Source organism: Mus pahari, chromosome 1 (assembly GCF_900095145.1).
Source record: "Mus pahari chromosome 1, PAHARI_EIJ_v1.1, whole genome shotgun sequence".
Lineage (NCBI taxonomy): Eukaryota > Metazoa > Chordata > Mammalia > Rodentia > Muridae > Mus > Mus pahari.
This window is the reverse complement of record NC_034590.1, coordinates 136684874-136712434: the sequence shown is the minus strand read 5'-3', so window position 1 is coordinate 136712434 and position 27561 is coordinate 136684874. Positions and strand designations below refer to the sequence as shown.

Here is a 27561-nt window from a genome sequence, read left to right as displayed (position 1 = left end):
CTATCTGTTTCTTGTTGATGACAAAAATTACACCCCTGGCTTCTTTCAGTGTTTCCTACTTTAGATTTGGTTTCTCTATCAGTGAAGACACAATATAATTGACCTTTCCACAGCTGAGATTTTCACTTCTCAGTAAAACAGAAAGTAAATTTAAAAGCCATAGTTAACAGCTGAGTATGGTGGGATTCACCTGTAATTCCAGGTCTTAAGAAAAGATTTGTGAGTTCAAGGCCAACCTGAACTCTCTCAGTCATTCTCATTCTCATTCTCATTCTCATTCTCATTCTCATTCTCATTCTCATTCTCATTCTCATTCTCATTCTCATTCTCATTCTCTGTCTCTGTCTCTGTCTCTGTCTCTCTCTCTCTCTCTCTCTCTCCCTCTCTCCCTCTTTCCCTCCCCCTCTTCCCCCCCTCTCCCCCTTCCTCTCTCTCTCCTCCCTCCTTAACAAACACACCATCATCATCAACAACAACAAAAAAACCCTTTTACTGAGATTTGAGCATTCAACTACAACATCGATGAAGATGAAGCATTCAAAGCCAGCCTGGGCCATATTCCAAGACTTTATTTCAAAAGGAGGCAGAGGAGAAGGAAGGAGAAGAGGAAAAAGAAACAGAAAAAAAAAAGCAAGGAGGCAAACAAGTCACAGCTGAACTCTCGTTTTTGTTAGGCCTAGGTCCCAGTCTCTTCCCAGAGACAATCTGGAGGCTGGCATCGTTCTAAGCTGATCTAACAGGATAAGAACTTACACAAGAACAGACATTTCTCTGAGAAAACTTTGCAAATGAGAAATGCTGCTCCGCTTGGAGATACTGGCCAGAGCTGGGAGATGCACAGCTCGGCAAAGCCCTGCAGGCTCTCCACGGTCAGTGGCAAAGGACAACAGGAAGCAGCAGAACTACTTGCTGAGAAGATACAGGCTATCCTTACCTGTGGAGAAGCAGATGTGATTTAACTTACACACACACACACACACACACACACACACACACACACACCGGGGGGAGGGGAAGGGGGAGAAACACAGAGACAGACACAAGGAGAGAGACAGAGACACACAGAAAGACACAGAGAAACCCCTCCTTGAATGTAAAATAGTTCGCTAATTTTTTCCTTGTGAGAATTTAATGATTTTTTTTACAACTTTAATAATACTCATTAAAAACTTACAATGCAAATAACTTCTGTAGTCTCGTAAAAACGTCATAGACTGTTATCTCTCTACTTAACAGATAAGGAACAAGGACATTACCTGACATTACCTTGGGTATGGGTCTGTTACTGGGGACACGTCACCATTCAAGTGGGAGATTCGTGAGAGCTTTCCATACCAAACTCTGATGGTGACTGGCACACTCTGGAAGGAGTCTCTCATGAATGAATATGATAACTAAGAACACCATAAAGACATCAGGCTTAAATGTAACCAGTGTGCAGCATTGTTTATGAAGAAGAAATTATGCAAAATTAACTCATGGTTCTCCTAAGTGATTTCGGCTAGCTCTTTGAGAACTTCGTACAATAGTTTTGATCATATTCCCCTTCCCAATCCCTCCCAGATCCACCCTCCTTCACTACCCACACAACTCTGCACCACCTCCCCAAACCTATCAAGTACGACGTATGCAGCCCATATGGGCCTGGATGAGTGGCCTTCCACCGCAGTGTGGCTGCCTCACCAGGGGCTACACTCTTAAACAAAACCGACTCTCCTCTCCTGGCACCTATCAACTGCCAAGAGTTCCTGAACTGGGGTGGATCGTCCTGCTGACTGCTTGTCACCGTGCTTATTTTTTGTCTTATTTTTCAGGCTTGCGCTTGAGCAGGTCTTGTGTGTGCTGTCACGACTGCTGTGGGTTCATATGTGTGGATGCCCTGCTCTGTCCGGAGACATGGTGTCCTTGTAATCACACACCGCCTTTGGCTTTTGCTCTTCCCTTCCTCTTCTGCAATACTCCCTGAGCCCTGGAAAAGGGGGGTAGGACCCAGAGGTCACCTTCAGGGCTGAATATTCCTAAGTCTATTACTCTATGCACTAACTATGGCCTGAACTAATAGCCATCCGCTACAATAAGGAGCTTTGCTGATGCGGGCTGAGAAACACATTAGTCTACGGGTGTGATGGTAAGCTATTAGGAATCAGCTTAATAACATATCCATTTAACAGAATCACAGTAGTGAACTTTCCCCCTACAGCCTAAAACTTGTTTTGGGTGCTGGCTTTGTTTTTTGTCTTCTGCTGCAGGACTTAAATCCAATCATAAAATGTTCGGTTACTCCCACGATGTCCATGCTACCATTACACTACCAGTGGGCATGTCTTGCTATCCCAGGAATGATTGTAGCTCACAAGGCTACGAGCAGGTTATACTGATGGTTATTCTTCTCCTCTCACATTCTGTATAACTTTATTCTCTTTGAGCATATATAAGTTGCCCATAAATGTCTACTTTATAGATTCTTGAGAATAGCTAGAATAATTAATTCATATGATGCCCTCTGTGGTGGTTTGAATAGGTATGACCCCATAGATGCATGTGTTTGAATGCTTGGCCCTAGGGAGTGGCACTATTTGGAAGTGTGTGGCCTTATTAGAGGAGGTGTGGCCTTGTTAGAGGACGTTTGTCACTGTGGGGGTGAGCAAAGCTATGCCCAGTGTGACACACAGTCTCCTGCTGCTGCCTGTAGATCAAGATGTAGAACTCTCAGCTCCTTCTCCAGCACCATGTTGGTCTGCGTGCCACTATGTTCTACTGTGGTGATAATGGGCTAAACCTCTGAAACTGTAAGCCGGCCCCAGTTAGATATTTTTCTTTATAAGAGTTGCCATGGTCATGGTGTCTCTTCACAGCAATAAATCACAAACTAAGATACCCTCAAATAGAGCCAAGACTAGCCAGCATAGCATGTGCTTAAAAATCTGTAGCTATCAGGAATCCTGAAGAATTAATAGCATTTGTCCAAATCAAAGACACCTTTGGGTTGACTGACTCAATTATCATGATGGTTTCCATTTAAACTTTTGAGGTTAACTTCTTCTTAAAGGTACCTATAAAATAATTATTTTTGAATCTGTTAGGATGTTGAGGCAGGAAGCTTGTAAGTTTGAGGTGATTCTGGAACTCAGGATGTCGATATTCTTAAACTAAAGTATGGAAAAATGTCAAGGTGACAGCCACCCCAACATAGGAGGACCTCAGCAGGTGTGGTGGCATGGAACTGTAATCCCAACATGGGGGAGGCTGAGGCAATATAATTGCCTTTTACCCCAATGAGAGGCAAAGCTTAGAGGGGCCAGAATTTTCAAAACGTCTTTAAACCTCATGTTAAAAAACATATGCCACATGAGCCCTTCCAAAGGAGGCCAGGCCAGGCACACACAGCAGTGCACACATCTGAACCCAAGATGCCACTGTAGTGTTTATTCTGAGGAATCACTAAAGTTGAGAGGAAACGGGCCAGGGTGATATCTGCTTTGCTAAAGGGCTTGCCTTTGCAGGCACAAAGACTGATCCCCTAAACCCAGGTAAGCAAGCAAGCAAGCAAGCAAATAAACAAACAAAGCTGAGTGTGGTCAAGTTCACCTGTAATCCATGTTGGGGAGTTGGAGAGAGTCAGACACTGGGGCCTCGCTGCCCAGCCAGCCTAGCTTATTTGATAACCTACACATCAAGGAGAGACAGGTCACACACACAAAAAAAAGAAGAAACCTTAGGAATGCCACTCAAGGCTGTCCTCTGGCCTTCATAGGCATGCGCACATACATGCTTGCACGCCTACACCCACACATCCATCTAGACACACACACACACACACACACACACACACACACACTTAAGCAAAGATGATAGCATACATGTATGTAGCACAGTGCATTTCTAATGATGATTAATTGGAAACCAATGCAGCTCTATAGAGAATTAGGGGAAGTTTGCACTCCCTCCCAGGAGAACGCTTCACATTCCTTAGAAATGTAAGCCAAGAGTACTAATGACAAGAAACGCTGCTGCTGCATCTTTAAATAACAAAGCAAATTATAAAACGTTGTGTGTGCATGCTTCTAAGTATAGGAATCCTGTGAGTGTGAGTGTGTGTGTGTGTGAAATATATCAAGGTTATGAAAGTAGAGAACTTTAGAAATCATTCTTATTTTAATAAGTTTTGCTTCTATGCACTTCGGCCTGTTGTACAGCTAACTCATATCTTTTGGGATAATAAGCCACTTTCCATCTTATTAAAGAGAAGGATGTAAGTCTTGATCTAGGTCTATCTGTGTGTAGTTGCTATCCTCAGGGCCAATCACATCTCCCTATTAGCTCTGTTCTGTAACATTCCATTTATTTCTATCTCGTTTGTAAATACTCACAACAGGAATGTCGAGTTACTTAAATAGGTTTAGCAAACTCTTTTTCTTCTTCCATAACTAGAACCATCCAATAAATGTACTTTCAGGAGACTTTAGTTAAGATCTTTCATCTCTTCCAGTCCTCAGAACATCAGTGTTCCTAGGATATTTAACATCCAAATTTTCATTTTTCCTTTAAGTGTCTTTCCATCAAAATTTACCACAAAGTATAAGCAGTGTGCTTCTATATTTGCATGTGTACACATGCCTATTATAAATATTAGCTGTGTTTATAAGTGAAGTGAAATATTTTCCTTTCTTTCTTTTTTGGCAGACTCTCACTGCATAGCCCCAGCTGGCCTTGAACTTTGCATCCTCTTGCCTCAACCTCCTGTATTACAGGTCCATGCCACCACACCTGCTGTATGCTCCTAATGTTATGGTGGCTGTCATCTTGACATTTTTACATACTCCATTTCCAGTATATTGACATGTCCATATTAATCGACTTCCTGTTTCAACCCGCTGCTGAATGTCAGGTGTTCTATACACTTCGCCAGAAGTGTAATAATAATGACATAATGACAGAATGACAGAAACATACTCATCTTACAGGCATCTCATCACTATGCCCAGTGTTCCGCTCTGCGTAGCATTTTCAGATCTATATCACATGACCCCACTGAGCTGGGAGAGTTACTATCTCTATTTTATGGTGGTAAAAGTCAAGACTGAGGAAAACAAAGAACTTACAACCATCGCTCTGAGTGCCAACGGAGCTGGCAGGAGCATGTCTGCCTCTCTGGACTCTGACTCAGGAGGCCACACCATTTTCTGCGGTTGTTACTATCGCTGTGGCATCTGTCACCAGCTGGGAAGACTGAGCAGCAGGTGATTCAACTGTAACTAAAGAGAGTCAGCTAACCCACGGAGACCCAGTCACAGAGAGTAACTGACTCAACTTCTCATCTCAGCTCTCCTGTCACAGACCGGAGGCAGGCTGTAGCAAAAGTCACTCAGGAGTGAACTTTCAGAATGCCTCTTCCTCCCAGGTAAGAACTCCAGGCTTCCTCTCCCGGCGAGTAGGAACTCAAAATCAGTCTCAGAGAAGCTGCTTTAGAAACATCTCAGTGAGGGGCTGGAGAGATGGCTCAGTGGTTAATAGTACTTGGCTGCTCTTCCAGAGGTCCCGAGTTCAATTCCCAGCAACCACACGGTGGCTCACAACCATCTACAATGAGATCTGATGCTTTCTTCTGGTGTGCATGAAGACAGAGTACTCAGATACATAAAACACACAAATAAATAAATTAAAAAAAAAAAAACATCTCAGTGTTGTAGGATTTCCTAGAACATTTTAAATTCAGATGTTCTAAGGAAAACAAACAAACAACAAACAAACAATACCAAACAAAAACAAAAACAAAACAGTCAAGCACCTGGCTCCTTAGCAGTTGGTGTGATTTTTGGAATTCAGTTACGTTTGGGGCTTCTGGCATTCTTGACTATAATTAAATTTGAACTGTCCCACCTCCCCAATCTGGTCACCCACACCTGACTTACAAATCCATCTTGAATTCTCACTATTTTCCTCTAGCACCTTAGGCACCGTCTCCATGAGCCTCTGATGGCTGCTTCCCTTGTAGACCTGACCCAGACCCTGTGATGCGGACCATACCCCTGTTATCTCAGCCAACAGCAAGCCAGAGGGAGGCCTGTGCACGACGACAACACTCTGCTCCTTCCTTGGGACTGTAATCCGTGACACAGATGTCTACCTAAGATCCGGGTTCTCTTTTCACAGAGATGAGTGGCTGATGGAACTGGCTGCTAGGCTTAAACCATATCCCCCTGTCCATCCATTGCCCCCCTCTGCCTCCCCGGCACACATCAACGGAACTTAGGAGCAGTCCTGACTAGCGGCCTAAAGGAAACTTCTTACACTATTTTCAAGTTAAGGAATTTAAGACCTATGTCACCATGCTAGTCACCTGCTGAGTGATGCCAGAGTAACCTGAAAGCCACAACACAGCAGAGCATTACATAGAAGCAGCTGGGCTGGCCATACAGTGAGGCTGGTAAAAGTGCTTGCTCTCAAGCTTGAGAACTCCAGTTCCAAACCCACACTGTGGAAGGAGTGAACAGATTTCCTAATGTGTCCTCAGACATCCACACATGAACCATGGCATATGTATGTCCACTGCCAAGTGCTTGAATTTGAATTCACCCCCCCCCCGTTGTGCATACATGAATGCCCGTGTGTGTGCATGTGTGCCATGTGTGGAGGTCAGAAGACAATTCTGTAGAGTCATTTCTCTTGTCATCTCCTGGGACTGAACTCTACCTGCTGAGGGATCTCATGGGCCCAAACACTGTGATTCTTTTTGAGAAAAAAACAAAACAATACAATATGACAAAAACAAAAACCAGAGTCAGGTAGGGCAGCATACACCTAAAATGTCAGCACATTTATAATCTCAGGAGGATCACTATGAATTTGAGGTCAGCCTGAGCTATAAGTTAGCTCAAGACCAGCCTGGACTACATTTTTAAAAAAACTATCTCAAAAAACAACAATTAAAAACGAAAAGAAAAGCTGGGCCTGGTGGCGCAGGCCTTTAATCCCAGCACTCGGGAGGCAGAGGCAGGCGGATTTCTGAGTTCGAGGCCAGCCTGGTCTACCAAGTGAGTTCCAGGACAGCCAGGGCTATACAGAGAAACCCTGTCTCAAAAAAAAAAAAAAAAAAAAAAAAAAAAAAAAAAAAAAACGAAAAGAAAAACTAGAGAACCCCTCTACAGTCTGATTGCTGCTCGCAGCAGCTATTGATCATACTCCAGCCTAACCCTGCTCCATATCCAGATCTTTTGAGTGACTATGGCACTTCTCAGGCCCCTTTCTCTCTGATGCCCCTAAACTCCATTCTGTTTCAGACAGCTGTGCAATCTGGGCTCCATCAGGGTAATTATGGGGTTAACGAGAAGCTTAAGAAGTTATTAAGAGTGTTCACCTGCCTCCAGGCAGAGCTGTGATTTGTTCTTCCAGACACAAAGATGTCTCCCACGGACCAAAGAGTCTCACACAAAGGGTGACTCACTGGTGTCTTTGGGGGAGTCAGTGCCACCCATTCACAGTCTTCCTGCCCATAAAATGGGTACTGTGATGTGGACAGGGAAAGGTAAGACCAGCTTATACCAACTGAAGGTTGTCATGGGGACAGGATCAACTTCCCCCTAGCATATGTGATAGCAGGGACAGGATCATCTCTCCCATAGCATGCATGAAAGAGTAAAAGGGCCAAGCATCATGTACCATCATCCTACTTGAGTCTTGAGATGACCAAAGCTCAGCTCCAGATGCAAGCCTCAGGAAGCCTCCACCTGGTCCTCTTAGAATACTCGTGCTCCTTGTAAGGATGCTAGAAAGCCAGATGTGATCAAGCAACCCTGGGAGATGGGGGGAGGGTATCCAACAGTCAGCATCAAGTCCCTGGACTCCTGCAGGAGGCCATCCTCCCACGTCACCCCTGCCACCAGGTAGCTGTGACATAACTCCCCCAAACTGAAACCTGCAGGAGAGCTGTGCAGCTGGCCCGGCCCAAACAGCCAGATTGCTGCAATAGGAGAAAAAAAAAAAACCTTGCAAAACTTTAAAATGTATTAGTTTCCTAGGGCAGCCACAGAAATTTACCACAAACTGGACCTAAAATGACAGACACTATTTTCTCACAGCTTTGGAGGACACCAACTGAAACAAAGTGTCAGCCAGGCCACCTGCTGGGAAGGTGCCACAAAGAAGCCTTCTTGCATCTGGTAGCATCTGTCTGGCATCCTTGACATTCCCTGGATTGCAGAAGGAGAGCCACTGTGCCTCAGTCATCCCAATGGCTGTCTCAACATCCTTGAGGCTCTTCCCATATGATACCAGTGATGGGATTTGAGACCTAGCCTAACATTATAACTTGAGCTTAATTATATCTGAAAACACTTCTCTTTAAATCAAATGATTTCATGTTTCAGAACTCAGGACTGTGAGTTTGTTCTGTGCCTTTGTTCTGCCTTGACGGGTTCCAACCTTCGGCGACCACAAACCCTATTAAAGACTTCCTTTCAAAAGCTGCCTCGGCCATGGTGTTTTGTCAGCATATTGAGATGTAACTAAGACAGGTCCCCTCGAATTTTAGTTATAGCTGACCATGAGGTGCCATGTGGGTTCTGGCAATCACGCCCAGGTCCTCTGGAAGAGCAGCCAGTGTTCTTAACCACTGAGCCATCTCTCCAGACTCAGGAAGTTAAATGTAAACATAAGAAAACTAAAAGTTCCACATTCTTAAGGGCGATGCTGTCTATGAAGGTGTCATGTCTCGGAATCTCCTACGTAGAAGACATATAAGGAGAATGTTATGACTTGCTGTGAGAACTCTTAAGGCTGTGAAAGTAGGAGGGGGCTGTGTGGGAAGAAGGGAACAAAGAGAGGGTTACACAAGAGTGTATTGGGACGAGAAAGACAAGTGTTGCATATTTTCTTTCATGTGAAGAATATAGGGGAGTGTGTGTGTGTGTGTGTGTGTGTGTGTGTGTGTGTGTGTGTATGAGAGAGAGACAGAGGTGGGGGAAGCAGATGTTTGAAGGGGCCCAGCAAAAGTGAAGAGAGACGACAAGGGAAGGTAATGAGGAGGTGAATATGCGTAAAGCACAATGTTTATCATTGTACTTCATTCGAAGACGCCATCATGAGAGCCAGATTTTTAAAGCCTCGATGCTATACAAATGCTAGTCTTTGTTACTCACTGGCCAGCATCAAGTACTCTAAGCACCTTCATCCACACCTAGTGACTTAATGGACTGAAGAACCTCCTTCTCATTCCCGCTCATCCTTTCTGTGTGGTGCTCTGCCTGGGTAACGCTGCAGCCTCCTTGGAGTTTCTGGTTACCGTTGTCCCACTTCTTTCTGTCTGTACAGATGTTTAAAAGGAGTGGCCTCTGTCAGCTTCCTCCATTTCCTCTGCATCTACTCAACCTCTAACCCTGTGAGACCTGACTTCCTCGAACAGTTCCTAAAACTGCTGCCTCTGGAGATTCCAGGAACCAACAAGGGAAAGTCGGTGCTCCTGCTTCACCCCTGGAATCCGGCACCTGGCCATGCACTGCTGTGCCAGCTCTGTTTCCTAGTGTGCACACCAGTTTGCCACACCTTGGCCGCAATCCTCCTCCTCTTCACAGTTCTCTTTTGGTATGGCTCATGTTCTGAGTCCATTCCTTTTCTTTTCTTACTGTACATCTCTAGGAGAAAAGGTATCCTGGGTGGGTGGGTGGGTGTCACAATGAAAGTCAGAAAACCTGCAGGAGCCAGTTCCTTCTATCTACCATATGCATCCTGGGGACTAAACTCATTTCATCAGGTTTGGTGGCAGGTGCCACCTGCTGGGCCATATCAATGCCCCCCCCCCCAAATGTATCTATCCTTCAGTTCCTATTCCCACCTCAAAGATGACTTCCTAATCAACACTGTCCATGACTTAGGTCTCAAACACCAAGACTGTGTCTCAGACTGCCCTGTGGAAATAGTGGGTACTTTATATTCATCTGAACTGGTCAGGGCAGGATTATTAGAGAAAAGCCCTATAAGAGAAATTCAAACCCATCCTCCCAAAACTAACTTTTAAATTTAAATTATGAAAATTAAAATTTCATAAATGTATCCATATCACCTTTATGTCATTTGTCCATAGAGGAATTCTGTTAATATTAAATGTACAAGATGTTGAAGAAACCCTTGAGAGCAGAATATCTGCATGCCCCCAATACAAGTCAAAACCTTGGATAGTCTCACCCGCCAGGGTTAACACTTATGACACATCTTTCTAGTCCTTATCACATGTATTCATCTTGTCATTGCCACAGAGAGATATGTACATGGTTATTTCTCAATAAAGCAATGTCATAATACAATTTTCTGGCCTTTTAAAATGTTATCAGGGTCTTTTTAAAGCTTTCTTTTCTTTATTAGTGTAAATATATATGACATGCAGACTTTCACATGAAAATATCCAGTAACAACCTCTCTTGGATACAATAAAACTGCAGAGAATGTCAATGAACACATTAGACTTCATGTGTTCCCAATTAGTTTCTGTTGTGTTTTGTTTTGTTTTGTTTTGTTTTGTTTTCAAACAGCATCTTGTATAGCCCAGGCTGGCCTTGAACTCCTTATTCTCCTATCTTCATGTTCCAAGTGACAGAACTACAAACGTCAGCTAAATTTCATCCCCAATTCAATTTTTAATCATCCTGCAAACCTACTTCTATTCAGACATTTTCATCTCTATTAAAAATGTCAATATAGGGCTAGAGATATGGCTCAGTGGTTAAGATCACTGACTGCTCTTCCAAAGGTCCTGAGTTCAATTCCCAGAAACCACATGGTGGCTCACAACCATCTGTAATGGTGTGTCTGAAGACAGCTACAGTGTACTCATATACAGAAAATAAACGAATATTTTTAAATTATCAATAAACACTCATACCTCCAACTATGGAGATATTTTGATTCTCCTCTCAGTAAGTGCCCTACACTGCACCAAAAGCCAGCCCCAGCTGCCCCTTCTCTCTCCCTCCAGTCAGTTCTCTGGTCTTACCCTATCAGCTTCACCTATACCATACCACTTCCCCTAACTCTTTGCTTCCATTCCTTGTTTCTCTGTGTAACAGAATGGTATTGTTTTTGTTCCAAGATTGTGCAAGGTGTGTGTACATATGTGATTGCATATACCCATATGCATGGATGCAGGTGTTCATGAATAAAATTAGAGGCCACAGGTTGACACTGGGGGCTTTTTGTGTGCACACTACATATCATAAATTGAGGCATGATCTCTGGTTGCTAAACTGGCTAGTTAGCTTGCTCTAAAAATTCCTGTCTTTGCCTCCTGGTCTGCAACTACAGGAAGACCACCATGCCTACCTACCTTTCACTGGGGATCCGAACTTTGGTCCTCCACACCTGTGTAGTAAGTGCTTTGCACACTGACCCACAATCGCTTCTTACTTCTATTCCACTTAATAATGCTTGGGCTTTTTTTTCTGCTGCCTCTAGGACTCTCTGAGATTCTAAGGCTGCTACCTGCTTCTTTTTTACTCCTCTCACGCTCCTCTCACACTGCACTGACTCCCACCTGACCTCGCCCAGAGACGATCTCTCAGATACTTTAGCTTACGTATGCTGTAAGGTGTCCATGCCTCATACGCCCTTTCACATCTTTGAATAGCCTTTACTATAACTGACACACCCTTGTTCAGTTGATGCTTTGTTTATTGTCTCCTCTTTGGAATATTTCTTCTTTTAACACAAGAACCCAACCTAGCTTATTCTCAACTCCATCCATTCTTAGAACAGTGCCAGGCATCGTCCAATCAGCATGCAGAAATGAGTGAGTGACTATACACTTAGTTGCTTCTCAAATCCCACTGGTTCCCTTTCAATGTCTATAAATCAGACCCCTTCTTCGTCCCAAACATCTCTTCACACCAGAATGGCTTTGGCTCCCTCTCCATCCTGCTCAGGAAACCCCTGGTGCATTCTCACACTGCTCACTAACACTACTCACTATCCTTCTCACCTTACCTGTTCCAAGTGTCCGCCACAGCTCTGACCTTCATCACCTGGCAAAATCTCACCTCTTCAGAAATGTGCCCTTGCACTCCAGAGCCACAGCCTATCTCAGACTAGGTTTTATCCTTAACCAGCATCTAGTCACACAATCTGACAGTGTCTATATTCTCTAATGTTTTATTTATGCTAACATTCCAGACCCAGATAAATTATAAGAAGATGTTTTGTTTTTAAATCTCCTATAATGCCTAGAAAACTCAGGGAAAAATTCTGTTGATCTGAATGAAAGTATCAAGCAGAGAACAAGATAGAATAGATAGATTTGATTGCAAAATAGGTCAGTGCAACTGCCCTTTGGCCCACCAGCCATAATGGTAAAGGGAAGGGGACAGTCTCATGTCTAGCAACAAAAGCAGCAATGGAGGCCTGAGACATTTAAATTAACTAGCAGGATATGGACTGCTGCTTTGCCAGGGGAATTTGAGACTGAGTTGTCCCTAATCACATAAGGAAAAGAAACTCACTGTGGTGTAGCTTAGTACAGGATTGTTCAACCTGCAGGACTCCAGCCTCCTCTGTCAACCTGGGCCCAGCTGAGCATGTTCATGAGGAGTGGTTAGCTTCTGCTGAACATTCATGTTATACAGCAGAAACCTGAGTGTGTGTGTGTGTATGTGTGTGTGTATATATGTACATATACATACATACACATATATTGACACACATATTTATATACATATATACTATATACATATAGAATCTCCAGTGCTAAGGGCAGAGCACAGGAGCTCAGGGCAGCAAGGTGAGGCAGAATCCTTAGGAGAAAGCATCCGTACCCATGGTCATTCCTCTGAGTTTCTCTGCTGTGAGCTGCGGTGCATCAGATAGACCAGACATCCAGAGCACAGGGCTGATGGTTCTGGTACACAAGCAAAGCATCCAGACACACTGCTGAGCAGACGCAAGCCCTTTGCTCACAGACAGATTTTTCTAAGTCCTAGGGCATGGAGACAAACATCTTTATTCTGCGCTTTTAAAAACATGTATTTAAAAATAAACATGTTACTGTGACTTAGATACATAACTCAAATGCATCATTCAGTACAGAGAGATGAGGGAGAAATAAAAAACATTGGTTTATTTGTTTGTTTGTTTGTTTTGTTTTAAGTGTTCTGCCCAGCCACCCCAGGAAATGAGCAGCAAGGCGATCATGTTAAGGAATGATTGGACAATACTATTAGGCTGCATATATTATATAAACGACTGTTGTTCTTTATAATTCCACATCTTTCTGAAATCACTTTCAGAACTTCTTTTGGCATGTGTTCTCAGAACAGTTTGAGAAGGCACCTCCACACATATCCGAGACTTTATAGTTATCTCCCCTGATTGCACCTAAGGCCTCACTTAGGTGCAAGTGAGTGAGAGTGCTCTCATGGACCTACATTCCCAAGCCCCCTTTCTCATATTTAATTCAAGCTGTCAATGCCTAATCTGATGGGCCTGTTTGAATGTTAATGATCACACAAAATACACTGCTTATGGATAAGCATGCATGCTTGTACACACACACACACACACACACACACACACACACACACACACACAGTGGTCATGTGAGGGAGCAGAACAGAGTCTTGGTTTTTCAGTCAAATTCCCTTTCCCTAACTTAAAGCAAAAGCAGAAAAAGTCTTGATGCTGTCAACTCTTCATTTACATCCAGAGAACTCTCAAATATTTGGTACAAAATTATCTGTACTTTCTCTATTTTTGAACACTTTGGAAAAAAAAAATAGAGCTGGTTCTCCCTGTAAGGAAAGCGCTCTCATACCACGGAGTCTGCTGTTAAGACATAGTGTTCTCTGATCTCTGCGAGTATTTCTGACAGGATTTCCAGAAATGGTTCAGGTAGTGCTACTGCAGCATCCCCAGGGCCATGAACCCAGCGTTGGCTCCTCTGCAGGCACAGCATGGCCAGGACAAAGGCCAAAAGGCAAGAGAGGCTCACTCCTCTCCTGGTCCTCAGTTTTGGTTAGCATCCATGATCATGGAAGGTGAGGCCAATGAATCACTTTTCTTTATATTTTCAGAGTCTAGCACGGAACTCAAAATGTAACACCCTGTGGATGGAGTGAGTGGGTGACTGACTGACTGACTGACTGAAGGAATGTATAAACAACACACTACTTAGCCCTGGACTCACAAGACTAATTTAGAAACATTCTTCACAAACAATACATTTTCATCATGTTTTTCCTCTCTCCCGATTCCTCCCAGATCCTCCTCACCTCCCCAACCATCCAAGTTTGCTCTCCTCTTTCATAAAAACAAAACAGGGAGCACAACCACCCCCCAATAAAAACAAACAAGCAAGCAAAAGACGGAAAGGTGAGAAAATGTCCAAACAGAGCAGGATGAAACAAACAGTCCACAAAGATGCCACTGAGTACCCTGGGCTAGCCAAGGGTGGCTGACATATAGGTGCCCTGATGTATAGGTGACACACCTAATGAGACTCCACCAGAGAAAACTGATTTTTCAGTCTGCCAATCGATATCAACTGCAGATACCTTCCTGGTTAGGGGTGAGAACCAGTGTCCACTTTCCCCTCTCAGGGCTAAGACTCAGGATGTCTTGATCCTGTGTGAGCTGTCACAATCTCTGTAAGTTCATCTGCGCATCTACCCCTTGTGTCTGAAAATCATAGTTGTGGCATTGTTTCCCCCACTATTTGATGACTCCATTCACGTTCCTCTCATATATGGATATATTTTAGGAATCGTCTATAATAGTGGGCTTCTTTCTATATGGTTTTTCAGATGGCCTCTGCTGTTGGCTAATATTCTCTCTTCATCTTTCTCTCTCATCCTATCCCTACTTAATTTTTCTAGTCTAGTTTCTACTTTGTCTCTTCATAACAATATATTCTATTTTCCTTTCCTCGGGAGATCATCTCCTCCCACCCAGTCCCTCACTAGGCAATTATCCTATGTGGTTATTCAAACCACATATTTTGAAAGCTTAAAAGCTAACATCTACATGTAAGAGAAAACATGTCTTTTTGGGTATAGGTTACCTCATTCAGTATGATTTTTTTTCTAGCTTCATCTATTTACCAGGAATTTCATCTATCTTAACTGACTAGCATTCCATTGTGTAAATGCTCCCCATCTTCATCATCCACTCATCAGTCGACGTACCTCTCTGCTGTCTCCAGTGTCTGCCTATTGTGAACAGGGAAGTAATAAGCCAGGATGGGCATGCATCTCTGCAGCAGAATGTAGAGTTCCAGAGTGATCTATTGGATTATTGAGGGAGATGGACTCCCAGCTGCCTGGAGAACAGCCACATTGACTTCCACAGTGGTTGCACCAGTTTACACTCACAGCAGCAATGAAGTAGTGTTCCCTTTCCCCTCACTCTGGCCAGCATGCGTGTGCTAGTACTTATTTTATTGATCTTGGCCATTCTATATGGTGTAAGATAAGCTTTAAAGTAGTCATAACGTACATTTTCCTGATGACTAAGGTGTTGAACATTTCTCTGTTTCTCAGTGATTTTTATTTCATCTATTGGGAACTCTGTTTAGTTCTGCACCTAATTTTTAAGTTGGTCATTTGTTTTGTTCTGCTTTGTTCTTTTGTTTGTTTTTGAGTTCTTTATATATTCTAGATTCTAAACCTCTATCAGATGCATAATTGGTAAAGATCTTTTTCTAGATCTCAGGATACTACCTTGTCCTAAGGATGGTGTCGCTTGGCATACAGAAGTTTTTCAGCCTCATGAGGTTCTATTTGCGAATTGTTGGTCTTAATAGCTGTGCCATAAGTGTCCTGTTCAGAAAGTCTTTTCCTGTGCCAATGAGTTCAAGTCTATTCCCTACTTTGTGTTCAATCAGACTTAGGGGTATCTGGTCTTATATTGAAGTCCTTGATATATTTGGACTTTTATTCAGGACAATAATAAATATGTACCTGTTTTCATTCCTTTGCCTGCAGCCATCCAATGTGACCGGCAATATTTATCGAGGACGCTGTATTTTTCTCCACTGCAAACTTTTGGCTTCTTTATCAAAAAGTCATGTGTCAACAGAGATGTGGCTTTCTGTCCAGGTCTTCCATTTTATTCCATTGATCAATATGCCTATTTTTATGTCAATACCATGTGGTTTTTGTTATATCTCTGTAATAAAAAAAAAATCTGAGATGATGTAATTAAAATCTGGGATGATGATGCCACCATCAGTTCTTTTATTATTCAGGATTATTTTAGCTGTCTTGCTTTTTTGTGCTTTTTTCTGTCTTGCTTTTCCATATGAAGTTGAAGGTTGGTTTTTTTTTTTTCAGTTCTGTGTTGTAATTTTGATTAGGATTGCATTGAGTCTGTAGACTGTGTTTAGTAGATGGCTGTTTTAAAACATTAATCCTCCCCACCCATGAGCATGGGAGATCTTTCCATCTTCCAGTGACTTCTTCAATTGCTTTCTTCAATTTCTTAAAGTTTTTATATTACAAGTTTGTTTCTATTTCATTTAATTACTGTGTCTGATTCTTTCTTTCTGTTGTATAAAACTTACAGGTGCTGCTTAGCTACTAACACAAGATCGCCACGTTTCTGTGTAGGTGCTTAGTGCTATGAACTTGCCTTGTAGAATTGCCTTCATTGGGTCCCATTGGTTTGGGTATGTTATGTTTTCATTGTTACTCCATTATAAAAAAAAAAGTTTTAATTTCCCTCTTGATTTCTATCTTGACCCATTTTTTATTTAGTAGTGAGTTAGTTGTTCAGTTTCCACAAGTTTGTATATTTTCTGTTATTTCTGTTATTAGTATCCAGTGGTGGTGTAGGATGTTATTTCAATTTCCTTATATTTGTTGATTATAAGAAATTTATTTTTTTTGTGTGTTCAAGTGTGTGAGAAATACCATGCCAATACCATGTTTTTTGGAGAAAATTCCATGAACTGCTGAGAAGAAAGTGTAGGTAAGTGTGTGTGTGCGTGTGCGTGCGCGCGTGTGCGTGCATGAGCACATGCTTACATGAAATGCTCTGTACATTATCTGCTAGGTCCTTTGATTTATGGCATTATTTAACATCAGTATTTCTGTTTAGGTTTTGCTCAGATGACCTGTCAGCAAGAGTCATCCACTACCACTGTGTGAGGTCCAACATGTGACTGTACCTATGGTAGTGCTTCTTTTACGAACTTGGGGGCCCTTATAATTTGGTGCATAATCCTCTTGGATTTTCTTTTGATGAATATGTACTGTCCTTCCCTATCTCTTCTGACTAGCTTTTGTTTAGTCTATTTTATCAGATATTAGAATAGCTATGTATGCTTGTTTCATGAGTTCATTTTCCTGGAATACCTTTCTTCCCATGCTTTTTGGTAATAGATAATACAGTAAGGTGTGTTTCTTAGATGCAACAGAAAAATGGATCTTGCTTTCCTCTTTCTTTCTTCCTTCCTCTCTCTCTCTCTCTCTCTCTCTCTCTCTCTCTCTCTCTCTCTCTTTCTTTCTCTCTTTCTTTCTTTCAGTACACCGTTGCTCTCTTCAGACACACCAGAAGAGGGCATCAGATCTCATTACAGGTGGTTGTGAGCCACCATGTGGTTGCTGGGAATTGAACTCAGGACCTCTGGAAGAGCAGTCAGTGCTCTTAACCGCTGAGCCATTTCTCCAGCCTTGTGGATCCTGTTCCCTAATTTCATCTGTTGGTCTGTGTCTTTTCATTGGGCAACTGAGGCCATTAATTTTGAGAGTTATGAATGAACAGTTTTTACTTATTCCTGCTATTTTGGTACTGTGGTATAAGTCCCCACTTTTGATTTTCTGGTCTGGGATTCCTTACTCTTGTGTTTTCTTGGATGTGGTTAACCTCCTAGGCCGAAGTTTCCCGTGTAGTGCCTTATATAGAGCTAGGTTGGTAGAAACTGCTTAAATTTAGTTTTTATCATATAATGTTTTTCTTTCTCCATCTATTGTGACTGAAAGTTTTGCTGGGCTGCCATCTATGGTCCCTTAGAGCTTGTAGAACTTCCATCCAAGCCCTTCTGGCTTTCAGAGTCTCCACTGAGAAGTCTTAGACTGTGTGGCTGCTGGGGGCAGGTCCCTGGTAGAAGGTGTTCTGCCAGGGAAACCCTAGTCTGCAGCAAAAACTCTTTTTTTTTTTTTTTAATCAAGAGTTGAGAGAAAGATGGCTCAGCTGGTAAAAAGCCTTTGCTGCTAAGTCTGACAACCCAAGTATGATTCCCAAGAACCCACGTGGTGGTCCTCTGACCTCCACACATGGGTCATGGCACTGAGTACCCATGTACATACATGCACAAAGACAGTAAAAACGGAGATATACATACAAAGGTGGAGAAAAAGACAGAGAGACAGAGACAGAGAGAGAGGCAGAGACAGAAACATAGAGAGGAAGGAGGAGGAGGAGGAGAAAGAAGAAGAGGAGGAAGAAGAGAAAAGAATAAAAGGGAATAGAAGACAGGGTCAAGGAAGACGATTCAATGGGTTGCCATGCAAGGGTGAGGAGAATTGAGACAGGTGAGGACACAGGTAGTGGCCAGGTGAGTCTCATGACTTTCCTATAATGACAATGTGTGGAAGGTAACAAGGAACCCCTAGGGCAAGGTGGCTAGCCAGACTAGCCAAAATGACATGCTTGGGGTTCAGTGAGAGAAAGTGACGCCTGATGTCAACCAAGAGACTACACACACATGTGTACGCATACATACATACACACACACACACACACACACACACACACACACACACTTACCCCCCACACATTTGAACACACATAACCATACACACATACACACGTAGAAGAAAAAAGAGAGAGGGAGGAAGAGGTTGTGGTTGAGTACCGTTCTACATTTCTTAATCTAGTTGTAGCTGGGCTTGAGTAAGTTTTACCTCTGTGGTGAGAGAACAATGAAAGAGGAAGCCAGGAAGATTTGAGAGGTTCCTAAGCAGAGAGACATGTTTTGCCCCAAATTCCAACCCCACAGGAAAAGGAATACAAAAAAACATGAAAAAAAATAATCTCCGATTTTCTATTCACTCATCTCAGAGAAAATATCCAACAAGTCACGTGATTTGAAATCTTATTTTGTGATAGAATTTTATTTAAAATGGTTGGGATTTATACACTCAAAGGAGATGTTGACTGAATTAAACTGTTAAGCAAAGTAAACACAAAAACAAACAAACAAACAAAACATTATTCAAGGAATAAGGTGGTAGGAAGGTGGTAGCATTTCACTGGTCATCTTGGATTGCACTTTAGGCAAAAAGAAGAAATGCGTGACTGTTTTCATTGCTTTAAAAAAGGCAAGGAGTCAAAAGTTAACAAATAAACACTTTAAAGAATGATAAACATTTGATAAGTGGCAAGTGGTTGGAGTGCAGTGAGATTTGAATGCAAGGAAACGAGCATTTGCAGGGCCAGAGGCAGGAGCAGAAAGTGAAGTACCTATTCTAGTAGTCAACATGGTAATAAAAGCATGAAGCACTAAAGCTGGCTCAGCACTAAAGCTGGGTAAGGTCCTTAAGCATGGACGGCATCACCCAGGTAAAAAGCCTGGCGTGATTATGTGCTCCTGGAAGCCCAGCTCTAGACAGGGAGCCTAACCAAAGCCAAAAACCCGAGAGCACACCAACTGTCCTTCTGGCTTCTGCATGAATAGATGGGTACAGACACAACACTGTATGCAATGCATACATTCACACCAAAAAGAAAACAAAGTAAAAAGAAACCTTAAGTTTCTGAAACAAATAATTCTGCAACTAGAAATTTGCCGAAGCACAGAAACCATGCTTCAGACCATTCCCTCAAGCTCTACGTAGTCTGCAAAACTGGAAATTACCTGGGAATTACCTTAATGTCCAATAATAACTACTTTCGTAAATTATAATACATATACAGTATTTATAATATAGACCTACATCGACTGGAGAGCTGTTGACACATTTTAAAGATTACAATGTAGCATGCACAAGATGATTTTGTTTTTGTAAAAACTAGAAGAGAGTGTATCCAAATGTTAACAGGTATTACTAGTTTATGAGTGGTTGAAATGTGAGCAGGTTTTTTTTTTTTTCCTTTTTTGCTTACTAGACTTTGCTACTGTACTTTTGATTTAGTTTTTGAAATTTTACAAGGGAATGTGAGCATGGGAGATGGCTCAGCAGGTAAAAGCACTTGCTTGCACAAGCCTGATCGGCCGTGTTCAGCAAAATGCTTGCGACCTGAGGAAAAAGCCAGATGCAGTGATGCACATCTGTAATCCCAGCACTCTTACTGTGGTGAGATGGGAGGTAGAGACAGCAGAAGCGAATGAACCAGCTAGCCTAGAGTTCTCTCTGGCAGAAACAAGAGACCCCACATTAGTAAGGCAGACGATGAGAACTGACTCCCCAAAGTTCTCCTCTGATCTTCATGCAGAGCTCGTGCAAGTGCTTACAGTGTCTTCTGGTCTGCCTGTAATTTCTGTTCTCCTTTCTGCCCCCCAAGGTGTTACTTCATTGAGTTGCACCTGGGTCCCATGTGCATGTATGCATGCATATGTGTGATCTATTTGCAATGATGAATTTATACTGAAAGAATGGAGACCTGGAAGCTGGCTGTGGTCATGTATGCTAGTCCAAGCACATGGGTGGATGATGCATAAAGATCATCATGAGTTCAAGACCAACCTGAGCTATATAGCAAGCAACCTGGGCTATATATAAGCCTGGATGCTTATGGGACCAGGAATAGTATATGTCTCTTGCTTTAACCTTTAATAAAATTGCCTGAGATATTATTGAGTAACTAGCTGTTTGCTATTGAAAAGACTCAAGTGACCCTGCTTCTTAGAGTTCTCCAGCAAGAAGACCAGTAGGGTTACCTCCTGACTTTTCATGCCCCCGTTAAAGAAGATGAAAACCAGATGGCTTGTGACATCATCCCATCCGTTCTCTAGCTCTGTGTGGAAAGCTGAGACAGGAGACCTTGTCTCTGAGCTCTGCCTCTCTCCCTGGGGAGCCACATGATGCTGAGTACCCTCTCCATTAGCCCACAGGGAAGTAAAACCTCCCTTCATAAATGCATGTGAAGGGTCCTCTGCAAGACAGGTACTTGCTGTTAACCACTGAGCATTTCTCCAGCCCTGAGTTGTTGCTTTTCTTTAAACTTTGTTTTACTGAATATTATTATTGTGTATATGTATGTGTGGGTGAGGGGTGCAGGCATGACACCAGAGGACAACTTTATGGAGTCAGTCCTTTCCTTCCACCTCCATGTGGGTTCTGGGCATCAAACGTAAGTCACTGGGCTTGAACAGCAAGACCCTTTACCACTGGGCCATCTCCCCATCTCTCTCTCTCTCTCTCTCTCTCTCTCTCTCTCTCTCTCAAAATTGGCTTGGTACATGCTGAACAGGTGCTCTGCCAAAGAACCATACCCCATCCCTCTTTTTACATTTTATTTTGAGACAGAGTCCAAGTTGCAGAGGCTAAATTTGGACTTGTGATTCTCCTGCCTCAGCCTCCCAAAGAGCTTGAATTACAGGTTTTGGTACCTTGGGGTTATCCTTGAATGAAACCTTTATGTAACTTTATTCTTTCTTAGCACCTGGTTTTATCTTGTATAAAAATCATCCCAATGATGAGTGGTGTATTTTATGCTTTGTTCTACTTTAAAATTTTTAATTGTATGGTATTGTGTGTGTATGTGTGTGTGGGGTGGTGTATGAACATGGGTGCATGTCTATGACAATTGTGTAAAGGTCAGAGGATGACATTGGGGATCAGTTCTCTCTCTCCATCGAGAGTCGGTTCCTATGCTGTCAGACAAGTTCTTTTACCAGCTAAGCCATCTGACTGTCTTTCTCTTTTTAGAAAATTTTAATTTTTAATTGTTTTAGTTTAATTATTAACAAATAATAACTACATATTTATTGAGTACAGTGTGGTGTTTCAATATCTCACTAATGATAATTACAATGATCACTAATTATATCAATAATAAGCATTTTCAATTGTTCTCATTTCTTTATTATAATTTTCTTTGTGCGAATTTTATATATACGTACAATAAACTATGACCATAGCCATTCATTTCCCTCCTCCCACTCTCCTCATATCCCCTCAACACGTTCCCCCCTCCAATCCCATGCCTTTCTTTTATAATTGCACTACATCCAATTAGCACCACCCACATGTACATGGGTGTGGGGTCACCCACTGGTGTATTGGAAACAACCTCAAAAAAAGAATGATTCTCCCTGCTCCAGTAGCTATCAGCTGCTACTAGTTCCTCATTAAGGGATGGGGGCTGGAGAGCCCCTCCCTCCCTAGTGCAGGAATCTTGGCTGTCTGGCACAGTACTTAGTAGACAGTAAATATTGTTACTTCTTTATTTTAAAGCAAAACCAAGACACATCATGGTATAGTGAGTAGGAGGGCAGGATTCTGGAGACAGACTGCCTGAATATAAATCCCGGCTCTGACATAATTAGCTGTGTGATATCAAAACATGCATAACTTGCCTTTGTTTCGTTTCCCCACTTATAAATGAAGGCAGTAATTGTTCCTAATTCATAGAAGTGGGAGAATGGCGATATAAACATTTAGATCCACATCTGCTGCATAGTAAGTGTGGTAGTTTGAATGAGAAATGCTCCCTCCGCAAGCCGAAGTATTTGAACACTTGATCCCCTGTTAGGGAGGTAGTGTAAGTCACTTGCAGTTGAAGATGTGACCTCTCGGCTGCCTGCTCTGACAGTTTGTTGCCTTGCCTCCCCCTCCCCCCTCCCCCTTTATGGACTCTCCCTCTGGAACCAAAAGCCAAACTAAATTCTTTCCTCTGTATGTAAGTTGCTTTGGGTCATGATATCTTGTCACAGCCACAGAAAAGTTAACTAATACTGTAAGAAATATAAAAGTGTAAGTCTTACGGTCTACTTATTTCAACCCTAGGTGTCCAGGGCTACAACAGTTGATGCATTTCCTTTATTTATCTGAAGTTCTTGTTTTACTTTCACATTTGATCAAGTTCTATGCTTATTCTGTGTTTGACAGAAACAAGTGGGCTGAAATATGGCTCAGTGGTAAAACATTTGCCGAGCGTGCAGATGGCCCTAGCTTTAATATCCAACACTGCACAAGAGGAAAAAGAAATCAAGGTCTTGTCTGATGAATCTTTGCAGCATTAGTAATAATTTCCAGCATCTACAGAAGCAGCATATTCCAGTCATCAAAGAGCTCATTAACAAGGGAATGTTCCTTAAAGGACTATAATACATCTGATAGAGCCGTTCCTAAAATCCCAAACACAAACACTGTTGTGACTACCTAGTTCAGATCTAGTCTTTCTTCCTCGTGACAACCAGGGAAAAACTAAAGTCAGGACAAATGCGTCTGACCTACCAGACATTCCAAGTCAGAACAAGTCAGTGGTAGAGTCTTGTGTTCTATCTCCCCGAGTTACTGGTTCTAGAGAAATGTTTCAAAATATCCAACCGGAGGTACAGTCACACTCGATGTTCCTAGCATGTCCTACCCGATGACATGTGAATATACAGTTCTGAGAGCACCAGAGAACCAGAACAACCATGGCGAGACAGCTGCTGCCAGCATTTACGACTTCCTCTGGCTTTGGCGCTGGCCCTGCACTGGGCAGCGCTGCTTGTAAGAAGCCACAGAAATTTGCATGCAGTGGGGAACATTTTTCACAGACTGGTTGTAAGACACTGCTCATTCCTCTTTAGGGCCCAGAGCAGAGCTCTTTGCAACTGTTAATTTTTAGTATGTCACATTACAATATTTCATTAATAGAAAACCAATGTCTTAAGGAATATCGTTGTTCAATAGAAAGGTGAAAATATGAAAGTGTACTAAGGGTCCTAATGGCCACCTTTCAACACAGTCTTACTTTTGGAATCGGATCTATTTTAGAAACCAATAGACACGCATGTAGGTAGAAAAGGTTTTCTCCAGGTTTGACACTGCTGATCAGCACCTTGTTGACATACCAGGTGCTGCTCAGAAGCAGAACTATCAATGCTGTTTACAGAAATGATTTTTTTAAAGTTAATTCTTTGCTTTTAAAGGAAATTCTTAAAACACGTAGATCAAAATAGCACAGGCCTAACATAGAAGGCCAATGTAAGAGCCATCTGTAGTCCTGGCTGCCATCGTTGACCATGGTCTTTACAAATTACACAGCCTTGTGCAACTACACCCCCGGGGCTTCACTTTCCCCTTCTTTCAAGTTTCATTTCTCTCTCCAGGGTAAACCATCTCCAGCTTAGTGGAGGAAAGGGTTTATTTGGTTTACAATTTCATGTCACAGCCCATCATTTTGGGGAAGTCAAAACAGGGATTCAAGCAGCTCATCGTATCCACAGCCAAGCACTAAAGAAGCCCACGCACCCTGGCTTGTTCAAGTCCGCTTTCCTCACTCTTCTGCAGTGTAGGAGATCAAGCTTGTGAAACGGTGCTGCCCACATGGGCTACATCTTCCTCCATCAAACAACAATGAAGAGACTCTAACAGAGACATGCCCGCAGGCAAACCCGATGCCGACAACCCAGCATTTCTGACTCTCTTCCCAGGTGACTCTGGATTGTGTCAAGTGGACAATGAAAGCCGACCACGTCTGTCAGGATGACTGAGCGTCCTAGGGTTTTTGATAGCACAACATCTGCAAGCCAGTACAACATCTTTCAGCCTGGAAGTGGCGGGTTTGAATGTTATAGCCACACCAAACACCTTCGCAGAAATCCACTCTTCTGACAGTGTACCTCAGGGGAAGTCCTCAGGGGAACCCTTGCTCCCAATACACAAAGTGGCTTACGGGGGGGGGGGGGGAACAAAACAATTTTAAAAAGAAAAATACAATATGTATACTCTTTCTAGAAGATTAGAAAGCATATTTTTCTTTCCTAAATAGGTACTTCTTGGAACATTGGGTTCCAGTGAGTATGTTTGGGGTTCTCAGCACAGTGTGGCACATGTGAGAGACATAACCCCAAGAAAGCTACAGGTGGCCACCGGCATCCCCATACCCAGCCCCAAATGGCCTCTGCCTGGAAAATGGTCCAACTTAGCTGCCCTTGGTACTTTAGAGGTTCTCTAGTATCATCTCAGATTTGATGATATTAGAAATGACAATGACCACAATGAAGCTAGTGGGACTGACTGACATCAGCTAACAGCTATTTAACACTTATTCTGAGCCAGGTATCATAAGCACGCTGTCTCTACTCTATTCAATCCTCCTAACAGCCAGAAGAGGGAGAAACCAGGGTCGGATACAGGTTATTCCCACTGACACAAAAGCCGGGCATGGCGGTACACAGTTGCAACCCTGCCAGTCAGAAAGTTGAAGCAGGACAAGGGCTCAGAGTTCAAGGCCAGTTGGAAACACAAAGTGAGACCTTGGAGAGACAGAGGGGGGGAGGGAGGAGACCAAACGTGAGAAAAACATAAAATGTGTATGCCCAATGGTATACAGTTAGTTTGCAGCAAGACTTTGTAAGGAAATTTGAATATAGCCTGGCTCTTGGTTTTTCTAACCCTATTTTGTCTGGGTGATTGCGTCTGTTTTGTTGGCTTGTTGCAAGGTCTCTGTATGCAGCCTAGACTGGCATCCAGCTTGTGATCCTCTTGTCTCAGCCTTCTGAGGGTTGGGGTGATGGGCAAGTCCACCACTTCTGGCTAAGGACCTTAATCCTTGACCCTTGGGTTATATCAACCCAGCAGCTCCTTGCAAGAGCATCTCCAGGCTTGCGCTAGGTCCCAGTCACTTCAGATCAGTCTCACCCCTCCTGAATCCCTAACAGCTTCCTGCCCTTGTTCCTTGTTTCCTGGCTTTTTTTCTTTCTCATGACAGGAACAAAGCGAGGAGAAGCAGGGAGACAAGGATGACAACCATCAAAACTTCCTATGCCCTCACGGCCCCACTGCAGCCAGGACTGCCTGATGAGGGGAAAGGCTCCGACAGGAAGACTGTGGATTATGATATAGTTAATGACTTCGGAGTAGCACCCTTTAGCATTTGTATACAGTCCTCATTAATAATTAATCTAATTGGACATATGAAGTAGTGAAGGAAGTGAAAGGCCTTGCTCACAACTGCACAGCGATGCTCCACTGGCCCGCTGTAGTCCTTATTCAAGGATGGTGATTCCTAGTGACACAAGCTTCACTCACTAGCAACCTAAAGATGAATTACCATGGGTCAGCTTCCCACATGCAAAAAAATAAAAAAAAAAAAAAAACACCAACCCTGGAAGTCCTCCAGAGCGCTGCCCTTCCACATTATCTTTTAGCCAGGCAGTCTAGATTTCCCAGGTCAAGGCAAAAATGCCCCCTGAATACTTGTCAGCAGTTTTCAGTGGAGGAAACGCCATCGCGCCGCTCGAGTCTGAGAACTTTATGAGCAATCAACTCTCAGAGATGTGGAGTGTGCAACTCTGTTTATAAGTTGGAAATCCCTGTGTCCTTCACTTTGCTGGAGTGCTAGAAATCTTTAAACGTCAGCTACAGCTCATTCCCTTTCGCTTATTTAAAGGAAGAATTTTTTTTTTTAATCATTTTTCCACTTCATGGTTGGCTCCTTTTGGACCAAGGTATAAAAATAGCGCTGCCATCCGAAGCCAAGATGGTTTTTTTGTTTTTTTGTTTTTTTTTTTTTTTTTTTTTTTTTTTAAGTGAGGTGCTGGTTTTTTTTTTTTTTTTTTTTTTTGGAAAGAGGGGGTTGAAAGAGCCCTAACCCTGGACCACGGACAGATCTGCTTCAAAGCAGAGCTGATTTTCAGCCACTTAGCGTTTTTCTGTCTTTCTGCTGTCTCCGGACTGGAAGGAAGGCGCAATTTGTTAAGCCAAGTCCTGGCGCGCGGTCCCCGCGCTCCGGGTCGGGCCACCTGTCTCAGAACGGCGAGGGCGGCGGGAGCCACGCGGGGTTGGGGAGGTGGCGCGAGACGCTGCTCCGGCCAGCGGCGCGGGTGACAAGAGGACGAGAATGAGTCGCCACGGGGACCGGCGCGCCCCGCCGCGGACTGGCCGGGAACCGCGCCGTCTTACCTGTTGATCTTGAGCGCGAAGGCGCGGCGCTCGGCGCTAGGCAGCGTGGCCATGGCGCGCGCGCGCCGCTCCACGGCTTCGGGGCTCGCGGGGCTGCGGGGGGACGGGACCCGAACGCACAGCCACTGCAGCGCCCGGCGTCGCCCGCCGCCAGCCTCATCTGTCAGCCGCGCCGAGGAAACTTCCGCATTTCCACCTTGGCCGCGCAGCTCCCGGGGGAGGGCTCTGCTCCCTCCGCCGCCCGCGGCGCCGCCCGGCCTGGCACGCACCGAGCGCTCGGCGAGGGCGTGGACGCCGCGCTGAGCCGCGCTCCGGATACTCAGAGTCGCCGGCCGCAGGCGCGCGTTTCCCCCGCCGCTGACCCGGGACCGACGGGCACGGCGGCCGCGGAGCGCGGACAGCGAGGGCTGGCCGGAAACGCCGGCGGCCGGAGCCGGAGGGCGACTGGGGCAGCGAGCGCCGGATCCAGAGGCAGCCAGCCTGGTCTGGAGGGGCCACCCGGTGGGTTGACGCCATTCCTGGGAAC

The 27561-nt window shown here is 43.6% G+C and overlaps 1 protein-coding gene across 1 annotated transcript in view; it reads right to left on the bottom strand.

Moving 5' to 3' along the window:
• The window catches only part of Dock8 (dedicator of cytokinesis 8), a 203482-nt gene extending 176265 nt beyond the window's left edge, over window positions 1–27217 (bottom strand). The window contains exon 1 of the mRNA XM_021221815.2: window positions 27036–27217. Within this exon, the coding sequence (XP_021077474.2) occupies window positions 27036–27088 (53 nt within the window). The 5' untranslated portion in view covers window positions 27089–27217. The remainder of the gene's footprint in view (window positions 1–27035) is intronic.
• Between the last annotated feature and the right edge of the window lie 344 nt (window positions 27218–27561).